The 19,444-nt window shown below is 37.7% G+C and overlaps 3 protein-coding genes across 4 annotated transcripts; 1 reads left to right on the top strand and 2 right to left on the bottom strand.

Annotated features, from left to right (window-relative positions):
* Window positions 1-3,160: 3,160 nt before the first annotated feature.
* On the bottom strand, window positions 3,161-7,207 carry LOC103409653 (gamma carbonic anhydrase-like 2, mitochondrial). Its single transcript, XM_008348463.4, has 2 exons — window positions 6,101-7,207; window positions 3,161-3,821 (listed from the first exon to the last, which is right to left on the bottom strand). Exons 1-2 carry the CDS (start codon window positions 6,471-6,473, stop codon window positions 3,445-3,447), a joined length of 750 nt encoding a protein of 249 aa, XP_008346685.1. The 5' UTR covers window positions 6,474-7,207; the 3' UTR covers window positions 3,161-3,444.
* A 172-nt stretch (window positions 7,208-7,379) lies between these two features.
* On the bottom strand, window positions 7,380-9,932 carry LOC103409652 (agamous-like MADS-box protein AGL19). 2 transcript variants are annotated; one of them, XM_029103824.2, is made up of 8 exons: window positions 9,551-9,932; window positions 9,372-9,459; window positions 8,537-8,598; window positions 8,314-8,413; window positions 8,138-8,179; window positions 7,976-8,017; window positions 7,746-7,831; window positions 7,380-7,635 (listed from the first exon to the last, which is right to left on the bottom strand). In XM_029103824.2, exons 1-8 carry the CDS (start codon window positions 9,760-9,762, stop codon window positions 7,596-7,598), a joined length of 672 nt encoding a protein of 223 aa, XP_028959657.1. In that variant the 5' UTR covers window positions 9,763-9,932; the 3' UTR covers window positions 7,380-7,595. The 2 variants fall into 2 exon arrangements, with proteins under 2 accessions (XP_028959657.1, XP_008346684.3); XM_008348462.4 differs by having other exon boundaries at window positions 7,746-7,837.
* A 793-nt stretch (window positions 9,933-10,725) lies between these two features.
* On the top strand, window positions 10,726-11,325 carry LOC139196906 (uncharacterized). Its single transcript, XM_070823261.1, has 2 exons — window positions 10,726-10,809; window positions 10,987-11,325. The coding sequence occupies exons 1-2, from the start codon at window positions 10,726-10,728 to the stop codon at window positions 11,323-11,325; spliced, it is 423 nt and encodes a 140-aa protein (XP_070679362.1).
* The last annotated feature ends 8,119 nt before the right edge of the window (window positions 11,326-19,444 follow it).

The following is a 19,444-nucleotide window of genomic DNA, read 5'->3' on the forward strand; positions in this document are numbered from 1 at the left end:
ATCTTATTGGGAGTGTTTTCTCGAATGTGAGTAAAGGTTGGGCATGTTTGCTAGTCTACCTTGCCACGAAGCACAGAGGTTGACACACAGGGACTTTCCAATTATCCAGCAATGGTACTGTTCCTTTACCCTCTCTTCGATTTTTAATAAAGTAGTCATGTTGGGAGTCTGGCTCTCGAGATTCGGAGGACGGTGCCTCTTCGATTTTGGAGCAAGCAATCTTATTGGGAGTGTTTTCTCGAATGTGAGTAAAGATTGGGCATGTTTGCTAGTCTACCTTGCCACGAAGCACAGAGGTTGACACACAGGGACTTTCCAATTATCCAGCAGTGGTACTGTTCCTTTACCCTTGTGGGTAATAATATGGTAGCTAGACCTTCAAAATTTATGGGTCTAAACTTTGTTAGTGCTGTTTCTTTGCTATTCTTTTACCCTTCTTGGTCAGAGCGATGTAGTGGGAGCTGCAAGCTTCACGTGCTCAACTTTGGCAGAGAACTTTGGCAAAGTTATCTGTGGTACCCATGAGCTATTGTTGCGTGTGGGAAGTGAGTGATTGAACAGTAAGATTCATGTGTTTTCTACTTCCCCAGAAGTCTTCGACAGAATGCCCATAATTTCCGCAAAGCTGAGTGTGCGTGTGACAGGTGCTGACAAGGCTGGAAAAGTAGGTGCCTCTTCGATTTCTGAGATCGGCCCTCGTGGTCTCTGGGGAGCCCAGCTTTTGAGAAAGCGAGCGCCTCTTCGATTTCTGAGATCGGCCTTCGTGGTCTTTGAGCAGCCCAACTATTGAGAAAGCAAAAGCCTCTTCGATTTCTGAGATCAACCCTCGTGATCTCTAAACAGCTCAGCTTTTGAGAAAGCAAACGCCTCTTCGATTTCTGAGCAGGCGCCTCTCCGATTTCTGAGCAGGCGCCTCTTCGATTTCTGAAGCTCCGTCGAGTGCAGATTTTTATAGGGGCTGGCATTAAGTTCTAAAGCACACTTGAATCTCCACCAGTAGAAGCTTCATTCTTGCACTTCTAAGATCTTGATTTGTCCGACCTCTTCTCTCTTCAACACCTTTGAAAATGTCTGGCCCCTCCGACCGTCGTTTTGACTTGAACCTTGTTGAAGAGGCAGCCCCGCCTTCTCCAGACAACATATGGCGCCCATCCTTCGTCTCCCCTACTGGTCCTCTTACCGTTGGGGATTCCGTGATGAAGAATGATATGACCGCTGCGGTGGTGGCCAGGAACCTTCTCACTCCCAAAGATAACAGACTACTTTCCAAACGGTCTGATGAGTTAGCTGTTAAGGATTCGCTGGCTCTCAGTGTTCAGTGTGCAGGTTCTGTGTCTAATATGGCCCAACGCCTATTTGCTCGAACCCGCCAAGTTGAATCATTGGCGGCTGAAGTGATGAGTCTCAAACAGGAGATTAGAGGGCTCAAGCATGAGAATAAACAGTTGCACCGGCTCGCACATGACTATGCTACAAACATGAAGAGGAAGCTTGACCAGATGAAGGAAACTGATGGTCAGGTTTTACTTGATCATCAGAGATTTGTGGGTTTGTTCCAAAGGCATTTATTGCCTTCGTCTTCTGGGGCTGTACCGCGTAATGAAGCTCCAAATGATCAACCTCTGATGCCTCCTCCTTCCAGGGTTCTGTCCAGTACTGAGGCTCCAAATGATCCCCCTCCGGTGCCTTCTCTTTCTGGGGCTCTACCGACTGCTGAGACTTCTCCTAAGCAACCTTTGTGAAGGCTCCCTCTTGTGTGTTTATTTTGACTCATGTATATGTACATATTTGTAGCTTATCGGGGATATCAATAAATAAGCTTTCCTTCATTTCAACGTATTGTGTTAAATACACCAAAGCCTTCTTCGCTAAGTTCTTTGAATTTTCTTTTGTTGAAGCTTGTATGTTGAAGCTTTCTGAGTGGAGCATGTAGGTTGGGGTAGTGTTCCCTTAATTTCCCGAGTGAGGAAAACTTCTCGGTTGGAGACTTGGAAAATCCAAGTCACTAAGTGGGATCGGCTATATGAATCTTAGAACGCCATTGTGCTCGATCCTGTGTCATGTCCTTCGTTAGATCCAAGTACTCTAAGTCTTTTCTTAGAGTCTCTTCCAAAGTTTTCCTAGGTCTTCCTCTACCCCTTCGGCCCTGAACCTCTGTCCCATAGTCGCATCTTCTAATCGGAGCGTCAGTAGGCCTTCTTTGCACATGTCCAAACCACCGTAACCGATTTTCTCTCATCTTTCCTTCAATTTCGGCTACTCCTACTTTACCCCGGATATCCTCATTCCTAATCTTATCCTTTCTCGTGTGCCCACACATCCAACGAAGCATCCTCATCTCCGCTACTAGTTGCAAATATAGCTAGAGTTTCGTAACCTCGTGATATTCTTATATAATTTTTCTTTTCTTTTGGGCTTACACCCTGTTGTCAACCAAAAAGGAGAAGTTATCCACCTTTCAAGTTCACACTTAGGCCACAAAAAAATTGAAGAGGGGAAATAAAAAGATTTAGGGCTGGTTTGATATTGTTGTGCTTTGAAAAAAACTGTTTCTACTGTGCTGTGAGAATAAGTTCATTTTTGCTGCTTCACGTTTTCAGTTTTTTTTTTTCATCCAAAACTGTGAAAATAAGATGTTTTTAAGTATTTACCAAACACCTTTTTTAGTTCAGTTTTCATTTTTTTTTATATCCACTTTTTATAAAATCACCTCAGTACTAAACCAGCTCCAAGATTCAGTATCCAAGTGTATTTTTGGATCAGTCATTGTCTGCATTGTGGGATGAGTATCTCGGATGCATTGTGGATATGATCGAGTAATTGAAGTCTTTTACATCATTTGCGGAAGGGAGAGTCGAATACTGAATCTCAGACGCAGAAGTGAATGTTCGAGTAAATGATTGCTTTTAGTGAAACAAATGATTTCTCCATGAAAAGTAGATAAAAGTTTTAGTTGGTGTTCTGGATTGCTACACCAACCAAAAGGGGAAAGGAAGAGGAAGTGGTCAGCTGGGTGGAATATTTTCCACCAAACCTAAGAATCTATAATCCCAGACCATACAAATGAATAGTGAGAATTTCATGGACGATAATTGTTGAATTAAATGCGACTCAAAAACTTTTTAGATGCCATCGCGATATGCCGATATGGATATATGACTTTAAAAGAACAGCAATGGTGAATCTTTTATATATAACATCAAGTCAGCTACAACCACACATTGAGCTTAAACAAATGGGGAAACAAGTGATCAGAATTTTCGGACAAGTGCTGGCCGGAAACTACTATTAGACATCCGATTGTCGGTTGATATTTCAGAACAATCCGATCGAAATACAAGGTAGACACCCGAAAAAGATAGCTCTGCTGTCTCGGAGCTGCTTATTTCCTTACAAGGAAAGCCTCCAACTAAACGATACAAGGAAACACGACGATGAAACTGATCAAATGGAAATCCCCAAAGACTTCTTGAACTTTTCAACCTCCAAATATACCGTGGAGTAAGGGAGGAATTCTTGGAAATATTCTTTGCTTAAATCATTTATCGCCACCGCGAGTTTGGGGATCTCCAAGGTCTCTTCATGTGTCAGAGTTCGGACAAACCTTGCCGGGTTTCCAGCCCAAAGTTCACCAGTTGGAATTCTCCTCCCTGGGGGAACTACAGATCCAGCTTCAAGAATAGCGTGGGTCTCCACCAAGGAACCTTCCATTAGGATTGAATGTTGCCCGATAATGCATTCTGGCTCAATCGTGCAGGACCGCAACAGACTGTATGCGCCAATAGTCACGAACCTCTCAATGGATGTCTCTGCTGGAAGTCCTGAGATAACGAAAGTGGTTGCGTACTATAAACTCAGAAAATCCCAGCAGATCAAATAGCAATAGATTCCTTGCATATTTAAACATATCCTAACAGAACATGACATGCATGTCAAGAAACATCGACTAACAACAATGGCATAAAAACGAATCATTATTGCTTTCACAGGATGGACAAACAACCGAAGTATTTTCAAAACAAATTTGATAATATTAACATCTGCTCTTTATACAACGACAATGAAGATCATAGATGAGATCATTATGCAATTAAGGTTGGTCTCTGGGTAGGACCAGGAACAATGTCGAGATCTGTGGAAACTTGGCCAAAAACGAATTTAGAAATACGGTGCTCTAGGGCTATATGCTAAATGTTGGAACTTAAGGAAATTCCAACTCAGGATTTACGCCTGACGTTTAAGTCTTTAAAGTTCAATAAGTTTCAAGCAAGGAGATGTAGCATGGATATAAGTTCAGAAATGGCCAGATTCCCATAAACATTCACCTGTTTAAAAACATTAAATACAAACGCCAACTAGTTGACATTACAACTTTCTCATTTATCACTTGAAATAAAAAACTGTGCACAAATGCTACTGATCTTATCCATCAACAATTATTGGAACCAGCTGTTCCTCACAAAGAAGAGAGTTTCTATATTGTATAATGATAGACACCCATGCCTAGCATATCTGTCTACCCACGAATCCAGAAAATGGAGAATGGACTAAGGATAATCTAATAGGCCCCATATCTGAACAGAAACTCCCAATGACAGGCGCAATTTCACTCTGCTTCTGAAAGAACACTACCTCCTGCCCACATTTGTTTTTAAAAAACCCCTTTTATTTATTTATGTGCATACCACGTAGATGATAGCATCACACTACTTCCACAAGACAGTCGATTTCTTCCCACCAACAAAAGCACAATGAATCTCAAAGAACAAAGAAATGCATGAAGCTGGTACCACCCACCACAACAACTTTGTTTCCCTTATCAACTTGTGCCATACATTCGAAGCAATATTGCAATCAAGAAAAAATGGTCAATATTCTTGCCAACCTTTTCGTACATAATGCACCAACAGGGTGACCTTTCCTCTGAATGATATCCCAATTCCTACTATGAGCAGTAATGCAAGCACAAATTTTTTACCTTCAAAAGTACTCCTTCCGAATTATGGCATAAGGATTAAAACTAGGAAAGGAAATCTTAAGAGTCACTACTCAACCGTGGTTGCATGAAAATAGACAGACAGAATCAATTTCCCAAAATCTTTTATTAGTAAGGAGAAATTTATATCCATGAAGGTAAAGAAGAAAGCTGCCTAACTTCCAAATCATTCACATTCTACAAAAACTAAAGCTTCAACTGCACAGCACAGAAGAGACAGCATACGCATTGGCAAATTAGGAAATAATTAGCTAATTCGCACAAAGAAGAGTTTCCGATCCACATATCCTTCCCGTCTAATTTTATTCAAATCCCCACAAGTTGAAGAGTGGGAAAGGAGGAAATAATGAATAACAACCTTTCGAAGTGTCTTTACAAGGACATTGACTCAAGGCTCTAACCACTATATTGCAACCCCGTTATTGACATACAATCTATATTTTCTTGAGATGACACTATGGCAAAGGGAATTACCCCTTTTTTTCTTCTAAAAAGAAATCGCAACCACCATATCATAAAGGAGTAAAATTTATGACCCTTCCACGAATCATGATCCATCGTACATGAACAACACAATTTCCCACCCTACACACGATGCCTTTTTTCCTTCTCCAAAGCCCTCCCACAAAAAATCTCCCGCTAGTTTCTAATTCTCCATCCGTTAAATCACTCTGTTCGAAATCCAAATGAAGAGATGAAAATAGAACCAAAAAGCCACTCAAAATTCACTGAATTAGTGTAAATTCACCTCCTTTAAATATGTACACCTCTTTCCATCTTCCTATTCTCCACCTTCTCAAACCGAACCCGAAAAACTAATAGCTCGCAAGTTACATTACACCTAGTGAAAGGCCCAAATGTACTACGAAATTCCAGTATTTGCTTACAAATTTCAATTTTTTCTTCGAATTCTCCGCTAATTAACCTCAACAGCTTAACAAATACGCAGCAATTATAGGCAGTGCAGCAATCCAAAACTAAAATTCAGCTACCAACACACTTTTAATCGAACAATTGACAGAATCTCAAACAAAAATAATAGAAAAAACAAAAAATAATCAAATGGGATAGAGAATCGAAAAGCTAGAAAATTGAAGAACCTACCTGTGGGTGAAGACCAAGCGGCGTGGAGGACACATCGTTCCTGAACATTGGAGCAGAATCCAACGGTGATCTTATTGAGATCCCCGCGGAGGACCGACCCGGGCCAAACGGATGCTCCGTCGCAGACCGTGACCTGACCCGCCAATACCACGTTGGGTGCCACGTATGCGTCGACGGCGATCTTCGGGAGCCACTGGCCGAGTGGAATTATCCTTCTCTGGCCTCTGTAGTCCCACTTGACCCGATCCGGCGAGGGTGTTATTGCCGCGGCTTTTGCTGCTTCGGCGGAGAAGGTGCGGTGGAAGGCGGATGGCTGGGCTGAGCTGGAGAAGGAGGTTAAGGCTCTCCTGGAGACGCGAGCTATTGCTGCCATTGGAGAGGAGCAGAGAGAGAGAGAGAGAGAGAGAGAGAGAGAGAGAGAGAGGTGGCTTGGGAGTGGGAGCTGGAAATGGAGGAGAGAGCGAGGTGGGCGAGTCGGGTGGGGGTTTCATTTGGATGTGGGCTGGAGATTATGATGTATGTATTATGGGCGGAAGCCCGGGAATTTTTATGCCAAAAGCCCAATTATTATGGTCCAATCAATGTAAGCCCCAACCAAGTGGAATTAGAATACTCTTGGATACGACAACGAGAAATTTTCCGTCACGTAATGTTATCATTCCCACTCATGTATTAACATATGAATCAACGACAAACGCTATTATGTTATGGATACATAGTATAATGTTGATAGGCAGATATACGGATTATAACATAAGTAAATTAATAATATCACGTGGCGGTGTGACAGTCACACTGAAAAATTTCTCATGAATCAAGCTTAAACTCTAGTATTAAAAGTGAATATATTACTTTGATACTTGAAAAAGTGTTCATTTGTCTTCGGGAGGGCAATCCGAATTCGAATATTTCAACATTTGGAAGAACAATTTGATAAATTAAGAGTTAGTTGATAAAAAGCGTTTGTGTTGAATACATATATTCTTATGTTCTACAGAATTTTGTTTGCAACTTTACCTAGTTAATTCGTGCTTCTTTAATGTTATGGCATGCTTGAGCCAGTAGCCAATATGTTGAGAATCATTACTTCTTCAAGAGTTTTGTGCAGAAGTACTTCTCCGTTAATGGATTGTGGAAGTTCTTGGGTGATTTAATAAGAACTTTTTCTGTTTTTCTCTGTGGGTTTTAGTTTAGTTGATCTTAATCAGTCTAATTTGTATGAGTTCTTTCTGTAGTTCTTGTTTCTTTGAAATAAGAAGATAAAAATTATGTGCGTACGTAGGCAAAGAAATATTCCTTTTTATCATCGTTTATATGGATAGAAACTTATGCATAACGTCGATCCACAACATCATACAATGTACATTAATTTCCACGAACTTCATATAGTTCGTACACAAGAAATTAGAAACACACAACAGCAAAAGCTATGATCGCAGTCCCTCACAACAGCAAAAGCTGGAGCCACTAATTATATGTAAGCAGCTTTTTCAAATTAATTGGGCAGCAGCTGGTGTTGCTGCGAGAACATAACCCTGAATTTCAAATTAGTTCACTCACACAATAAGAATATAATTGATTAACAGCAAGCTTAAGTAGTGATCAACATAATTAACATAATACTTAGTTTAGCAAATATATATACCTTGGAAATGCACTCATGCATGCATTTGCTCCCAAAGTAGTTGTCGAGGTCGACGAGGTGACATCAGCAAAATGAAACTCCTGCAACTTAACCTCAATTCACAAGACAAAGTAGCATGTGTTAACCAAAGGAAAATGTCCAATTAACTATGCATTACTATATGCTTGATTGCAATTTGCAAAGCACTTAGAAACTAATTAATAGAGGAAATTAGGGCAATGTTTACTCACTCTTTTTTGCAGACGCTTGTTTTCTTCTCGCAATTCTTTATGCTGTAGCAGCATTTTATACAACTTAATTACACGAACTACTATTTCCGCACGTCCAAAGTAACAATTCATTTGAATTAATCGAAACAACGTAATTAAGTAGGAAATTACGAGGGTTGTTACCTTTCTTTTCAGCAAGTTGACGTTCTCCGAAATGATCTGTCTCTGAGTTAGTTTAATCACATATCAGTTAAGCATAAATCTGTAGGTGTTCACTTTGGTACTACAAACTAAACCTAAAATATAGTACTAGTTGTGACTGATTAGTTATGTATTACTATTTTTCTATGAGTATATACCGATTTAGAGCGGATGCGTTCAACCCCAGTTTTTAACTGTCTTTCCAATTGCTTTAATTCTTGCATACCAAGCGTTGATAGCTCCTCTCCAGCCAAGTGCCTACATATAGATGTTCATAATACCATGTTAATTATTTAAAAATATGTTTAGAACAACCATATATATACATAACCTCCGATACGATGAACGGAATAAAATTGTTGTAGTTGCTAGAAGACCTACTTCAGCCGCATTTCGAGGTTTTGTATTGATCTTCTTAACTCTTCGGTTTCATTCCTCCAATACTGCAAAATAAACACAGCAGATCAAAGTAATTTATTTACCATTTGTTGCAGAGACAAGAGATGTGATAGAATAATGACAGCAAATTTAACTCTGAAAAAGTTTTTTTGGTTCACTACTCTTTTAGAAGTGATTAATAACTAGATAATTAGAGGTGTTTTTCTTCCCTCTAGGGACCAATTGGGAATAACTCTCATATATTTGTTTAGCTTAGACAAAAGATCAGAGTGGTTATCTTGGTTGAACAGAATTAGGATCTACACTAAGGACTCATTTGAATTGAAAGAATAAAATATTTTACCATGGACGAGGAAGTACCAAAGAGTTTCAGACTGAATTGTTAAAAATTAATGTAATGCATGCAGGAAACTAAACAAAGAACAAAGTACCAGTTAAACCACCACGTGAAAGGTGTCATTTGAAAGCTCTCTCACATGATGCTTCTAGTCATTTTTAGGTCCCTCTACATAATTTTTTGCAGCCTAACAAAATTAGCCTAACTTTCATGAAACTTTGGAGTCCATCGTCTAAACGTACCGGTTAAGAACCTAGATCATTTTTCTCGACCTATTATATTCTTCTTTTTTATTTACTATTACTCCATATTACACATGATCTTGTTAGTGGTCACACTGATAGGACACAAAATACCCAAATATTAATCGTGTTCTTCAGAACTTCATGACATGTGAATTATTATTGTCTTGTTTAGGTGTTGCGTACAATCATGCCATAAATTTTTAACCAAAAAGAGCAATATATAAATGTATTATACCTCCATGGTTCTGGCCCTTCTGAAGGTTGAGTTGTTTGGTTCAGGCAACCCTACTTCACGTCTATACATGGCAATGGTCCTATTTATGCTGCATCACAAGTTAACATAACAAATTATTAATTAATATGATCATCATTAAACCTACCTAGCTAGTTTAATTACTTGTTAATTAAACGTACTCGTGGCTTGCAAATTCGTAGGCCTTGCCAGAGTGAGAGAAGACGATGACGGCAACTTCAGCATCGCAGAGGATAGAGAGCTCAAAAGCCTTCTTCAGCAGTCCATTTCTTCGTTTGGAGAAGGTCACATGTCTGCTTGTTGGGTTATCTATTCTCTTCAGCTCCACTTTCCCCCTCCCCATTTTTACTAATACCTTATTATATTTGTCCATTGCAACTTACTCACCGTTCCATGTACTATATATAGAAGAATATTCATGTTAATTTGTAATTAATTAGGAGATTGATTCGTGATTAGCGCAGATGAAGGTGCCGGTTAATAATTTTTTTTTTTTATTTTTGACACGACGTCACTACCAAATTCGCCTTTTGCAATCATCCTACTCTCTTTCATTATTATTAGTACTATATATACAAATGACAAACCCTAAACTGTTGCTGTTACGAACCCTAATCATTCAGTTATGTGAAGCTTCGGCCTCTTTCTCAAACGTAACTTCCTCAGTCCTCTCCTCACAAACCTCTTTAATATTAGGCCATCTCCAACCGAAGAAGGGCCAGAAGGCTCGTTTTAGGCATCTGGCCTTCCAAAAAATTAATATTTTAATGAACAGTGCATGCCATATTTCTTAGGTCATCTCCACCTGAAGGCTAGCCAAGGGCTTGTTTTAGCCATTTGGCCCTCCAAAATATTAATTTTTTAATGAACAGTACATGACCATATTTACCTCAATCTCCAATCGAGGGCCAAAAGGCCATAGGATTTGTTTTAGCCTTGTTACAAAAAACCTTCTCCAACTGAGGGCCAAAGGATCATATGACCAAACGTAATTTATTATTTAAATTTAAAAACTACAAATTAAATTTAAAAACTACAATAACTTAAATTTATAGAAAAAACTGAGAATTTTTTAATATTTTTTTTAAAAAATTTTGCCAAAAAAATTTAATTCAAATACAACGGTAACTGGCGTCGGCTAGCCGTTGGATTTGAATATTTTTGGGCTATATATAGTGTGGATATTGGGTTATAATTCACACACCTTTGAATTCAATTTTTTTTTCAATTCAAACTCGTTCAATTCAAGTTTGCAATGAATTCCAACTTTGGATCCTCTTCGAATTCCAACTGGGGGTCCGAATCCAATTCCGAATTGGTAGAAAAATGGGCACAAATGAGACAAAAAGATGAGGAGTCTGATGAAGAAAATGAAGCATGGCGCAATACACAATATGTGGCAACCATGGCAGCGTCCATGGTGTGTCAGCCAACTGAGGAACAACCTCAATGAGGCGGCTCTGTTGCTGGTCGCTTTTACAAACCACGAAACAGAGCGATGACACATGACAACTCGGTGTACACAGAAGAGGATTTCAGACGTCGTTTCCGAATAAAGCGTCATGTGTTCGAGCGTTTACTTCATGATGTCCAGTAGGTCAATCCATACTTTCGACAGAAGCTGGATAGAGCAGGCCCTCCTGATTTGTCACCTCATCAGAAGGTTATTATTGCACTCCGAATGATGGCTCATGCCTCCCCAGCTTATGCGATGGATGATATGTACGGTATATCTAAGTCTACATGCCTTGATACTCTTGCTGAATTTTGTGACACAGTTGTTCATCTTTACAAAGAGGAGTACCTCTGTGAGCCAAATCAAGAAGATCTGGATCGGCTCCTTCGCAAAGCTGAAGACCATAGCTTTTCGGGCATGATAGGGTCATTAGACTGCATGCATTGGAATTGGAAGAACTGTCCCACCGGATGGCGATGAGGCTTTAGCGGAAGGTCAAGAAAGCCAACTATTGTGTTAAATGCGGTTCCCTCGTATGACACATGGATCTGGCATGCTTTCTTTGGAGTCACTGGATCCCAAATTGACATTCCAGTTCTTGGGCGTTCACCCCTCTTCAATAACCTGACGGAAGGTAAATCACCTCAACTTGACTACTACATCAACGTCCGTTAGTACAATATGGGGTATTACTTGACAGATGACATCTACCCAAAGTTGGCGACACTTGTCCAAGCAATTCCAAACCCTGCGAATGACGCCAAAAAGTGTTTTATCTTACACCAAGAGGCATACCTAAAATATGTTGAGAGAGCTTTCGGTATTCTACAAGCATGGTGGAAGATCATCAAGGAACCGGCAAGAGGGTGGAGTCGAGAAAATTTGGACTCCATCATGATGTCTTGCATCATATTACACAACATGATTGTGGAGGATAAGCGAGATGGATATATTGATGGAGAGTTTGATGACGACCAAGAGGATCCAAATAGGTCAAAAATAGCTCATGCAAAAATATATGATGGGCCTAATTTGCCTTTCAATCCAAGAACTGGTAGTATCTCTTTAAATTAGTACATGAAGCGCTATAGGATGATACGTTCCTTTGCCACAAACAAGTACCTACAATAGGATCTTGTTGCACATCTTTGGGCCAAAAGAAGCATGGAGTAAACGTTTAAGTTTTATGTTGTTTAAGTTTCATGTTGTTAAATGTTTTTTCCTATGTTGTTTTATGTTATTTAATGTTGTTTAATATTGTTTAATGTTATTTCATGTTGCTTAATGTTATTTAATGTTGTTTAATGGCTTAAGAAGTTATAGGGGAAAAAAATTGTAAAAAATAAAAAAAAAATTCAAAAATAACGACTAGCTAACGTCAACAGTTACCGTTGTAATTCAAATTTTGGCCTTTTTTGTTCAGTGAGACCCATGAGCCATTTGGCCTGTCCCTTGGTTAGAGACGGCTTTTAGGCTATTTTCGGCCCTTCGGTTGGGGATGGCCTTATAATTTGGCTTGCGGAGTGTGTGTCTGTCCTAAAACTACAGTACTACAGTAACTCAACGATGGTGTGGAAAAGGAGACATTTTCTTATATCACAAATTCAGCTTGTATTAATCGTTTATAGATAGTTATTGCACTTTTTCAATAAGCAGCAAATATTTATTGGATGGTGATGTCATTGAAAATAAATCTTGACTAGATAAGAAACTATCTCCGTCGAAAAGGCATCGGATCCTTGAGTTGTGCTATTCCCCAGCTACGTGCCCATGTTTATGAACCCTCAAACCAATTAACAAGCTTATGTACGTAAAATTATATTATTCTAGATAGGGTTACATCTAAGCATCATTTCTCTTATAAAGATAGAACGATAATGAACCTCGTATATATGTTTCTTATTAAATAAATGAGAAATTCGAACTTAATTTCTCTTTCAACTTTAACTCAATAGATTATGAATCACATTTGAACAAGTTTTGTAGACCATATTGTTAATAAGTATTAGCTGACCACATGAAGTGTTACTTACTAAACATCACTAATTTTGAATAATTACCGTATCAGGTAAGCTAATTACTAGCTAGTGTGATTTAACAATGCAACCCCTCTAAAGAAAATGTGATGAACAATGTAGTTAGTAATTATTAATTAAACGCATAAGAACAATTTCTCCACTAATCTATATATAAAGCGAGAGGCAGTGAACAGTGGGATTTGGTGTTACCGGCTTCGACAAAATAACTGGACCAAAATGCCCCTCAGCCCAAAAAATTCAAAACCAACCCAAAATAATATATCAAATCATGCAAAGGTAATTTGGTAATTTGATCATCATAAAATATAATATCAATATAAGTGGGAAGAGAGAAAACAATAAACAAATGACAAAGTTGATGGTGCCCACGTGATGGGGAAGAAAAATATAATAAAAAATAAGAAAAATTATGAATTTTGTGTTCAAAACATCTTAAGAGGAGCATAGTGCTGTTTATAAAAAAAGAAAATAACGAAATAAAAAAATATAGAAGCAATTCACACATATAAATACATTTAAAATGTATAAATCGCGTATAGCGCGCTGTGATTCAAAAAATGCATTTTGCACACGGTTGTTTATTAAATATTATTTCTCAATTTTTAAACACTTAAGAGGTGTGTAGTGCCGATTATAAAAAAAGTCTCTCGCACGCGCATAATAATGTGATTCAATTAGTTGTCAAATGATCATTTTTTTTAACAAACAATGTTGTTTACACGAAGGAGATGGAGCGGCTTTAGCCTCACAATTGGCTAATAATCAGTTGTTTATTAAATATTATTTTTCTAATTTTAATGTAAATTCAATAAAATGTAGATGGAAATTTAAAATTTGTTTTTATTCATATGGATTTAGTTGTTTTGATTAATTAAAAGACCGATTTTATTAAATGTATTTATTATTCATTTCCATCTATATTAATAAATACATTTAAAACATGTAAATCTCGTATAGCACGTTGTGATTCAAAAAATGCCTTATTCACTTGTCTGAGCTCGTGCATGGAGGCTAGTATATATAAATTGCATTCGAGATTATATCAATCAGTTGTTGGCATGTAAAACTTATAACTCAAAAAGTTCATGAAACCAAACATTACCTTTTGAATAAAATACGCAAATAAAATGAGAGGTAAAGAACTTTTGTTGGGAAGAGGTTCGTTCCGGATCCTCTTTCTTGGGATTTTCACATTTTATTCTTTTGCGATCAATTTTTATTAGATACTATTTGTATTTAATTTTAAATTAAAATAATTTAAAATAATTTTTAACTACACGATGTACGAAGAACGAATAAAATATAAGGATTATCACAAAAAGCCACAAAGAGGATTCTAATGAGATCCAATTCCCTTTTGTTGGGTTTACATGAAAAATGTGGTGACAAGCGTCACCGTCAAACTATGGCTTATCTTAGGGGAGATGAATGGAGACATGTTAAGTCATGATTGGAGCTGTGCCTCAATGGTAGTCCACCTCAATATGATGGCCATGGACATAAACCTAGGACACCACAACATTAAAACTTTTTATCGATAGGACATTACAAAAAAGAAAAGTGGGAATCTTCCAGTGCAGATGTATCAAGTTTTGTCTCAAAGAACATAGATATCTCCTCTTATAATTAAAGTTCTAAAAGATGTATGACAAAAAATAAATTTAAGCGGATCTAAACAAATATAAATAAATTTATTATGTATTATATAAATAAATACATATTTATACTCCAAAAATTATACTTGTATTAGAAATTAAGCTCATAAGCATCTAATATATTAAGAGTATCTCCAACAATAATAGCTAAATTTTTGCCATTATAGTTAGCCAAATGGCTTAGACATTAATTTAGCTATTCACATCTTCTAGCACTACTAGCTATTTTAACTTAAAGTTAAAATATTTTACCATTACTTTTCCTAAACCTACCCAACTCCTTTTTCAGTTGAGGTTGGCACCCACCTTCTTCCTTTCCCTTCTCTTTTCTTCATTATCTTTTTCTCATCTTTTGTATTATCTCTCTCCCGAAACCCCAATCTCACTCATCCTCTCAGTCCACCACCATAGATATATCACCCCGCAACACAATACATATCGCCAACAGATGCACCACCGCCGCAACACCAGACCCATCGCCAGCAGATCCACCACCGTCGCAACACCATACTCATAAACACTGACCACCAAATCCACCTCCTCCACAAAGCACCATACTTACCACAAATGTAGTATCAGAAGCAGCATCACAGCAGACGCCCTGTAGCATCAATGCAACTTGTAGTAGACAAACCGCCTAGACTGCCTAGACCGCCTAGACCGCCTAGGCATCCACCTAAATCCTCTCCAATTAGTGAACATTTTGACCTAAGTCCACGGTCTAGACGCCACCTGGACCTATTTTTAGAACGGTGCTTATAGTTTTATGACAGTATTAACTCTTTTACACTTAAAACACACACACAAAAGAGAAGGGATTTTAGGAGATATCCTTCCCATTTTTATGAAAAAAAACACAACAAAACCAGTCATATGAGTTTCACACCTCCTGAAAATTTTTCTTCATATTTGTCAACTCAACTTCAAGGTCAATTATATATAGCATAACACCTATACACGTGAGAGTACCAATGATAGTTAGACCTAGTACGTGAATAGCAATATGTCATCAACATGTTTTACGAGGATTTGCACTCTTAAACGTATTTAGACTCCAACTCCAGCTCGCAACTCATAGACTTAAACTGAAATCCAAACAATAAAATTCTCATGTGACCATATCTCTTTTATCAACCACTTTGTTATTTGAATTGCTCATCTGCTCATAACATGTGATTTAAGAGAAAAATGTCGACATGTCTCCCACATTTTCCTTTCCATGGCTCTTAACTCAGCTAACAAATCATCAAATCAAAAGCTTTATTATTTTATGATTCCAGCAATAATCGAACGTGGGTTAACATCTTTTCAAGTACGATCGAAAAAAAAAAAACATCTTTTCAAGTTGCCCTAGAGGTCAAGCATGTTGATTGGTATAGCTTAAGCTGAAGTGGAAACATGTTTAAAGTGTTGGATTGTGCTGCATCAAAAAGAGATGGAATCCAAATGTGTTGACGGGTCATACCTTTATTAGATAAATTGTATAAATGATTATACAAATAAATGGTAAGTAAAGCCCTACTCTTTAATCAAGGATTTACTAACGTTTTGAGAGATCAACTTTTTGCTCTTCGTTTTTTATATTTTCCGAAAAAAAATACTAGTTACCTTCGCCATCTTCCTTTTCCTTTGTTCCTCTCCTACTCCACTTACTAAATCTAATAATGTGAAAAGACATTATTTTCTTTCCTCTTTACCCTTATAATAAATCTAAAAGTTGAAAATAAAATAAAATATGGGCACACACACCTCTCTCCCTACCATCTCGTCTTCCCTCACCCTACCCCAACCCCAGCCCCATCATTCAACTATCAGAATTTGTTGCCTGGGACTTATCATCAACGACCAATGATCAAAGCTGATAAACGTGTTTAATATATTCATTCGAATCTAAATTTGTAATAGTCGGTGACTCTGTGTGTTGTTCAAATTTTGATCAGGGCCCTTGAATTACAAATTTTACAAGAAGGCAAATTTGGAACAAGCAAGCAAGGTCAGTGACTTTCTTACGAGTTAATAGTTTAGGGTTTTGATTGATTCATTTTGTGATTGAAAATTGGATGTGATTGAAAATTGAAAATTGGATGTGTGCTATTTTGAAATGGAGATGTGCTATATTGATATATGTTGAACTGATGGTTGTGATATATTATTGTGCATTGTTAGGATGGATAGGACTAGTAGCCAATTTAGTACACCTACGGTCTTAGGTAAACGAAAATAAATAAGCCAATCTAGTGCACCTACACCCCTCAAGTAGAAACTCCCTCAAATGAAGAATATCTTCACGATGATCCTAATTTGAATGGTGATATACAATTAGAAGAAGTAGTGGAAGAAGAAAGTTTGGGGAGGGTTGCAGAGGGAAGTATGGAGAGGTCGGCCGAGGGAAGTAATCGGAAAAAAGGTAATAGGAGAAAGGGCCCAAGTCTGGCGTGGCAAAATGCCACTAAGATACTATTCGCCTGTGAAAGTGGGGTGACAAGGGTGATGGTGGAATGCAACCTTTGCAAATTGCAAGTACAGACAGATTCCTCCAAACATGGAACAACGAGAATTTTGAAGCACTTGAGGAAATGCCCCCGGTTGCAGTCTCTTCGACGGTCCCAATTAAACCAACCATTGTTGTCACATGGGCGGTTCAATTGTCACTCATACTTTCAATAAAAAAAAGACTTGATATGACATGTGTGAAATGAATTATAAAGGCCGAGATGTCTTTTAGGGTGGTTGACCAAGAGGACTTCAGAGATTAAATCCATGACTTGAACATTAAGTGAAATGGGTCAACCATCAACAAAGGGAAGGGGCTGAAAGGGGAAATTCTTCATGAACTTGAACTTTCAAGTTCAAACAAACAAATTAAAATTCATTTGAAACTTTGGTTTGTAACTTTAATTTGTTGATTTTTGGTTTGCAACTTAATATTAGGGGTGGAATTTTTTCCCGAAAATCCCGAACCGTCCCGATCCCGTCCCGAAATTTGACCGAAAAAATCCCGAACCGAATTTCCCGAAACCTTCGGTACCCGAAACCGAACCCGTCCCGAAAGTTTCGGGTTGGGAATTGGCCACAGCTTTGAAAGTTTTCGGTAATCCCGAACCGAACCGATTATTATATATATATATATTTATTTATTTTTAATTTTTAATTAGAAATTACTTGAACCGTTGGATTTGTTAAAATCAAATCTAACCGTCCATTGAGTTAGGTTAGGTCATTTGTTAGGTGGGTGTTCTTTCTCTCTCAGACTCGCTCTTGCTCTCTCACTCACAGTCCCTCTCTCACAGACCGAGCGAACCCTCTCGCTGTCTCCTTCCTCTCCAGACGTAGTGTCCTCTCACACTCGGTCGTGGTCCGATCCAAACGCTATCCTCTCGCACTTGCTCTCCCGGCTGAAGTCCAGGTTGGTCTTCGTCTTCTTCTTCGTTTGAATCCCACCAGTTATTTGTGATTGCCTGTAAGGTGTTTGTCTAATTTCCTGATCTTTGATTTGTTTATTGAGATTTGTTTTATTTTTGTGTGGAATTATGATTGCCTGTAAGGTGTTCGATGATATTTCTGATGCCCTGCTATTATTTCTTTTGTTTTGTTAAATTAAATGTGTCAATGGAGAATTGTGATTGCTTGGAAGGTGTTTGATAAAGTTTCATAGTGTTTTGTTTTGTTAAATGTGTCGATGATATTTCCTGCAAGGTGTTTGATAAATTTCCTGAGTGTATTGTTATCGTTTCGGTTGTTTGGTTTTATGTGTCCATGGAGTGTTGTGATTTCCTGCGAGGTGTTTGATAAATTTCCTCAGTGTTTTCTTATCGTTTTGTTCGTTTGGTTTTCTATGTCCATGGAGTGTTGTGATTGCCTGTGAGTTGTTTGATAAATTTCCTCAGTGATATGTTACTATTCCATTTGCTTTGTTCTTAATTGCCCGCAAGGTATTTGATAAGTTTCCACAGTGACTTGTTACTTCATTTATTTTGGTTTATGGGTTCATGTAATTCAGGTTGGTTTTGTTTGGAATTGCAGGGTTTTAGCTAATGGCAGTTTGTTTTTAGCTCAGATTTTCAAGCTTTGTGATACTTAAAGCAGTTATCAGAGACAACTACCAACCAGGGACATTCTAAGTTTAAACAAGAGCTCAATAACAAATAGGTAAGTTAAGTAACATCATTTACATCTTTTAGATAATTTTTTAAAATTTATTCGAAACTACCAGGGAGATTCTTATGCATTTTGGTTTGATGAAGGTGCATGGTTTAATCTCATTTGGACTTTTTTTATTGGTATTCAATTGACTTGATTATATTCTGAGATAAATATGTGTTTGACTTTGATATAATATATGTGCATGCATGATCAGATAGTGCCCATTTCCATTAGTATGATCTTGCAATGAATCAAATTCAGATGTTTTTTTGGTCAAATTGTGATTAGATCAACGCATAATTGATAACAGTGTTATCTTATGTGATTCTGATCAAGAGTGGAACGAGGAATTTTTAATAGGGTGCTTACTAGTTAGCTAACTTTTTTGCAAGTGAGATCGGGTTTGATGAAGGTGCATGCTTTAATCTCATTTTGACTTTGATATAATATATGTGTTTATGGATCAGTTTATGGAATGTGTGTGATATATTATGGAATGGATCAATTTATGGATCAATTAACATGCTTTAATCTCATATGAATATTATATATATGCTGAACTGTGTTGTGATATATTATTGTGCATTGTCAGGATGGACAAGTCTGGTAGTAGTGGTAGTGGTAGCCAATCACAATCTACTAGTACACCTCGGATCTCTGTTTTAATAAAACGAAAGCCACAGTACATTCAAACTGAAGAATACTATGAAGATTATTGTGATGATGATCCGGATATAGATGCTGATATAGGATTAGAAGAAA

This window comes from Malus domestica, chromosome 06, assembly GCF_042453785.1.
Source record: "Malus domestica chromosome 06, GDT2T_hap1".
Lineage (NCBI taxonomy): Eukaryota > Viridiplantae > Streptophyta > Magnoliopsida > Rosales > Rosaceae > Malus > Malus domestica.

Bases quoted from the DNA above. Each gene is read 5' to 3' on its own strand.
- LOC103409653 (XM_008348463.4), bottom strand. From the start codon at position 6,473: ATGGCAGCAATAGCTCGCGTCTCCAGGAGAGCCTTAACCTCCTTCTCC. The intron at 3,822-6,100 runs GTAGGTTCTTCA...TCGTTATCTCAG, and splicing joins CGCTTGGTCTTCACCCACAG to GACTTCCAGCAGAGACATCC.
- LOC103409652 (XM_008348462.4), bottom strand. From the start codon at position 9,762: ATGGACAAATATAATAAGGTATTAGTAAAAATGGGGAGGGGGAAAGTG. The intron at 9,460-9,550 runs GTACGTTTAATT...CTTGTGATGCAG, and splicing joins TACGAATTTGCAAGCCACGA to CATAAATAGGACCATTGCCA. The intron at 8,180-8,313 runs GTATATACTCAT...AAACTAACTCAG, and splicing joins AACGCATCCGCTCTAAATCG to AGACAGATCATTTCGGAGAA.
- LOC139196906 (XM_070823261.1), top strand. From the start codon at position 10,726: ATGAGACAAAAAGATGAGGAGTCTGATGAAGAAAATGAAGCATGGCGC. The intron at 10,810-10,986 runs GTGTGTCAGCCA...GATGTCCAGTAG, and splicing joins CAACCATGGCAGCGTCCATG to GTCAATCCATACTTTCGACA.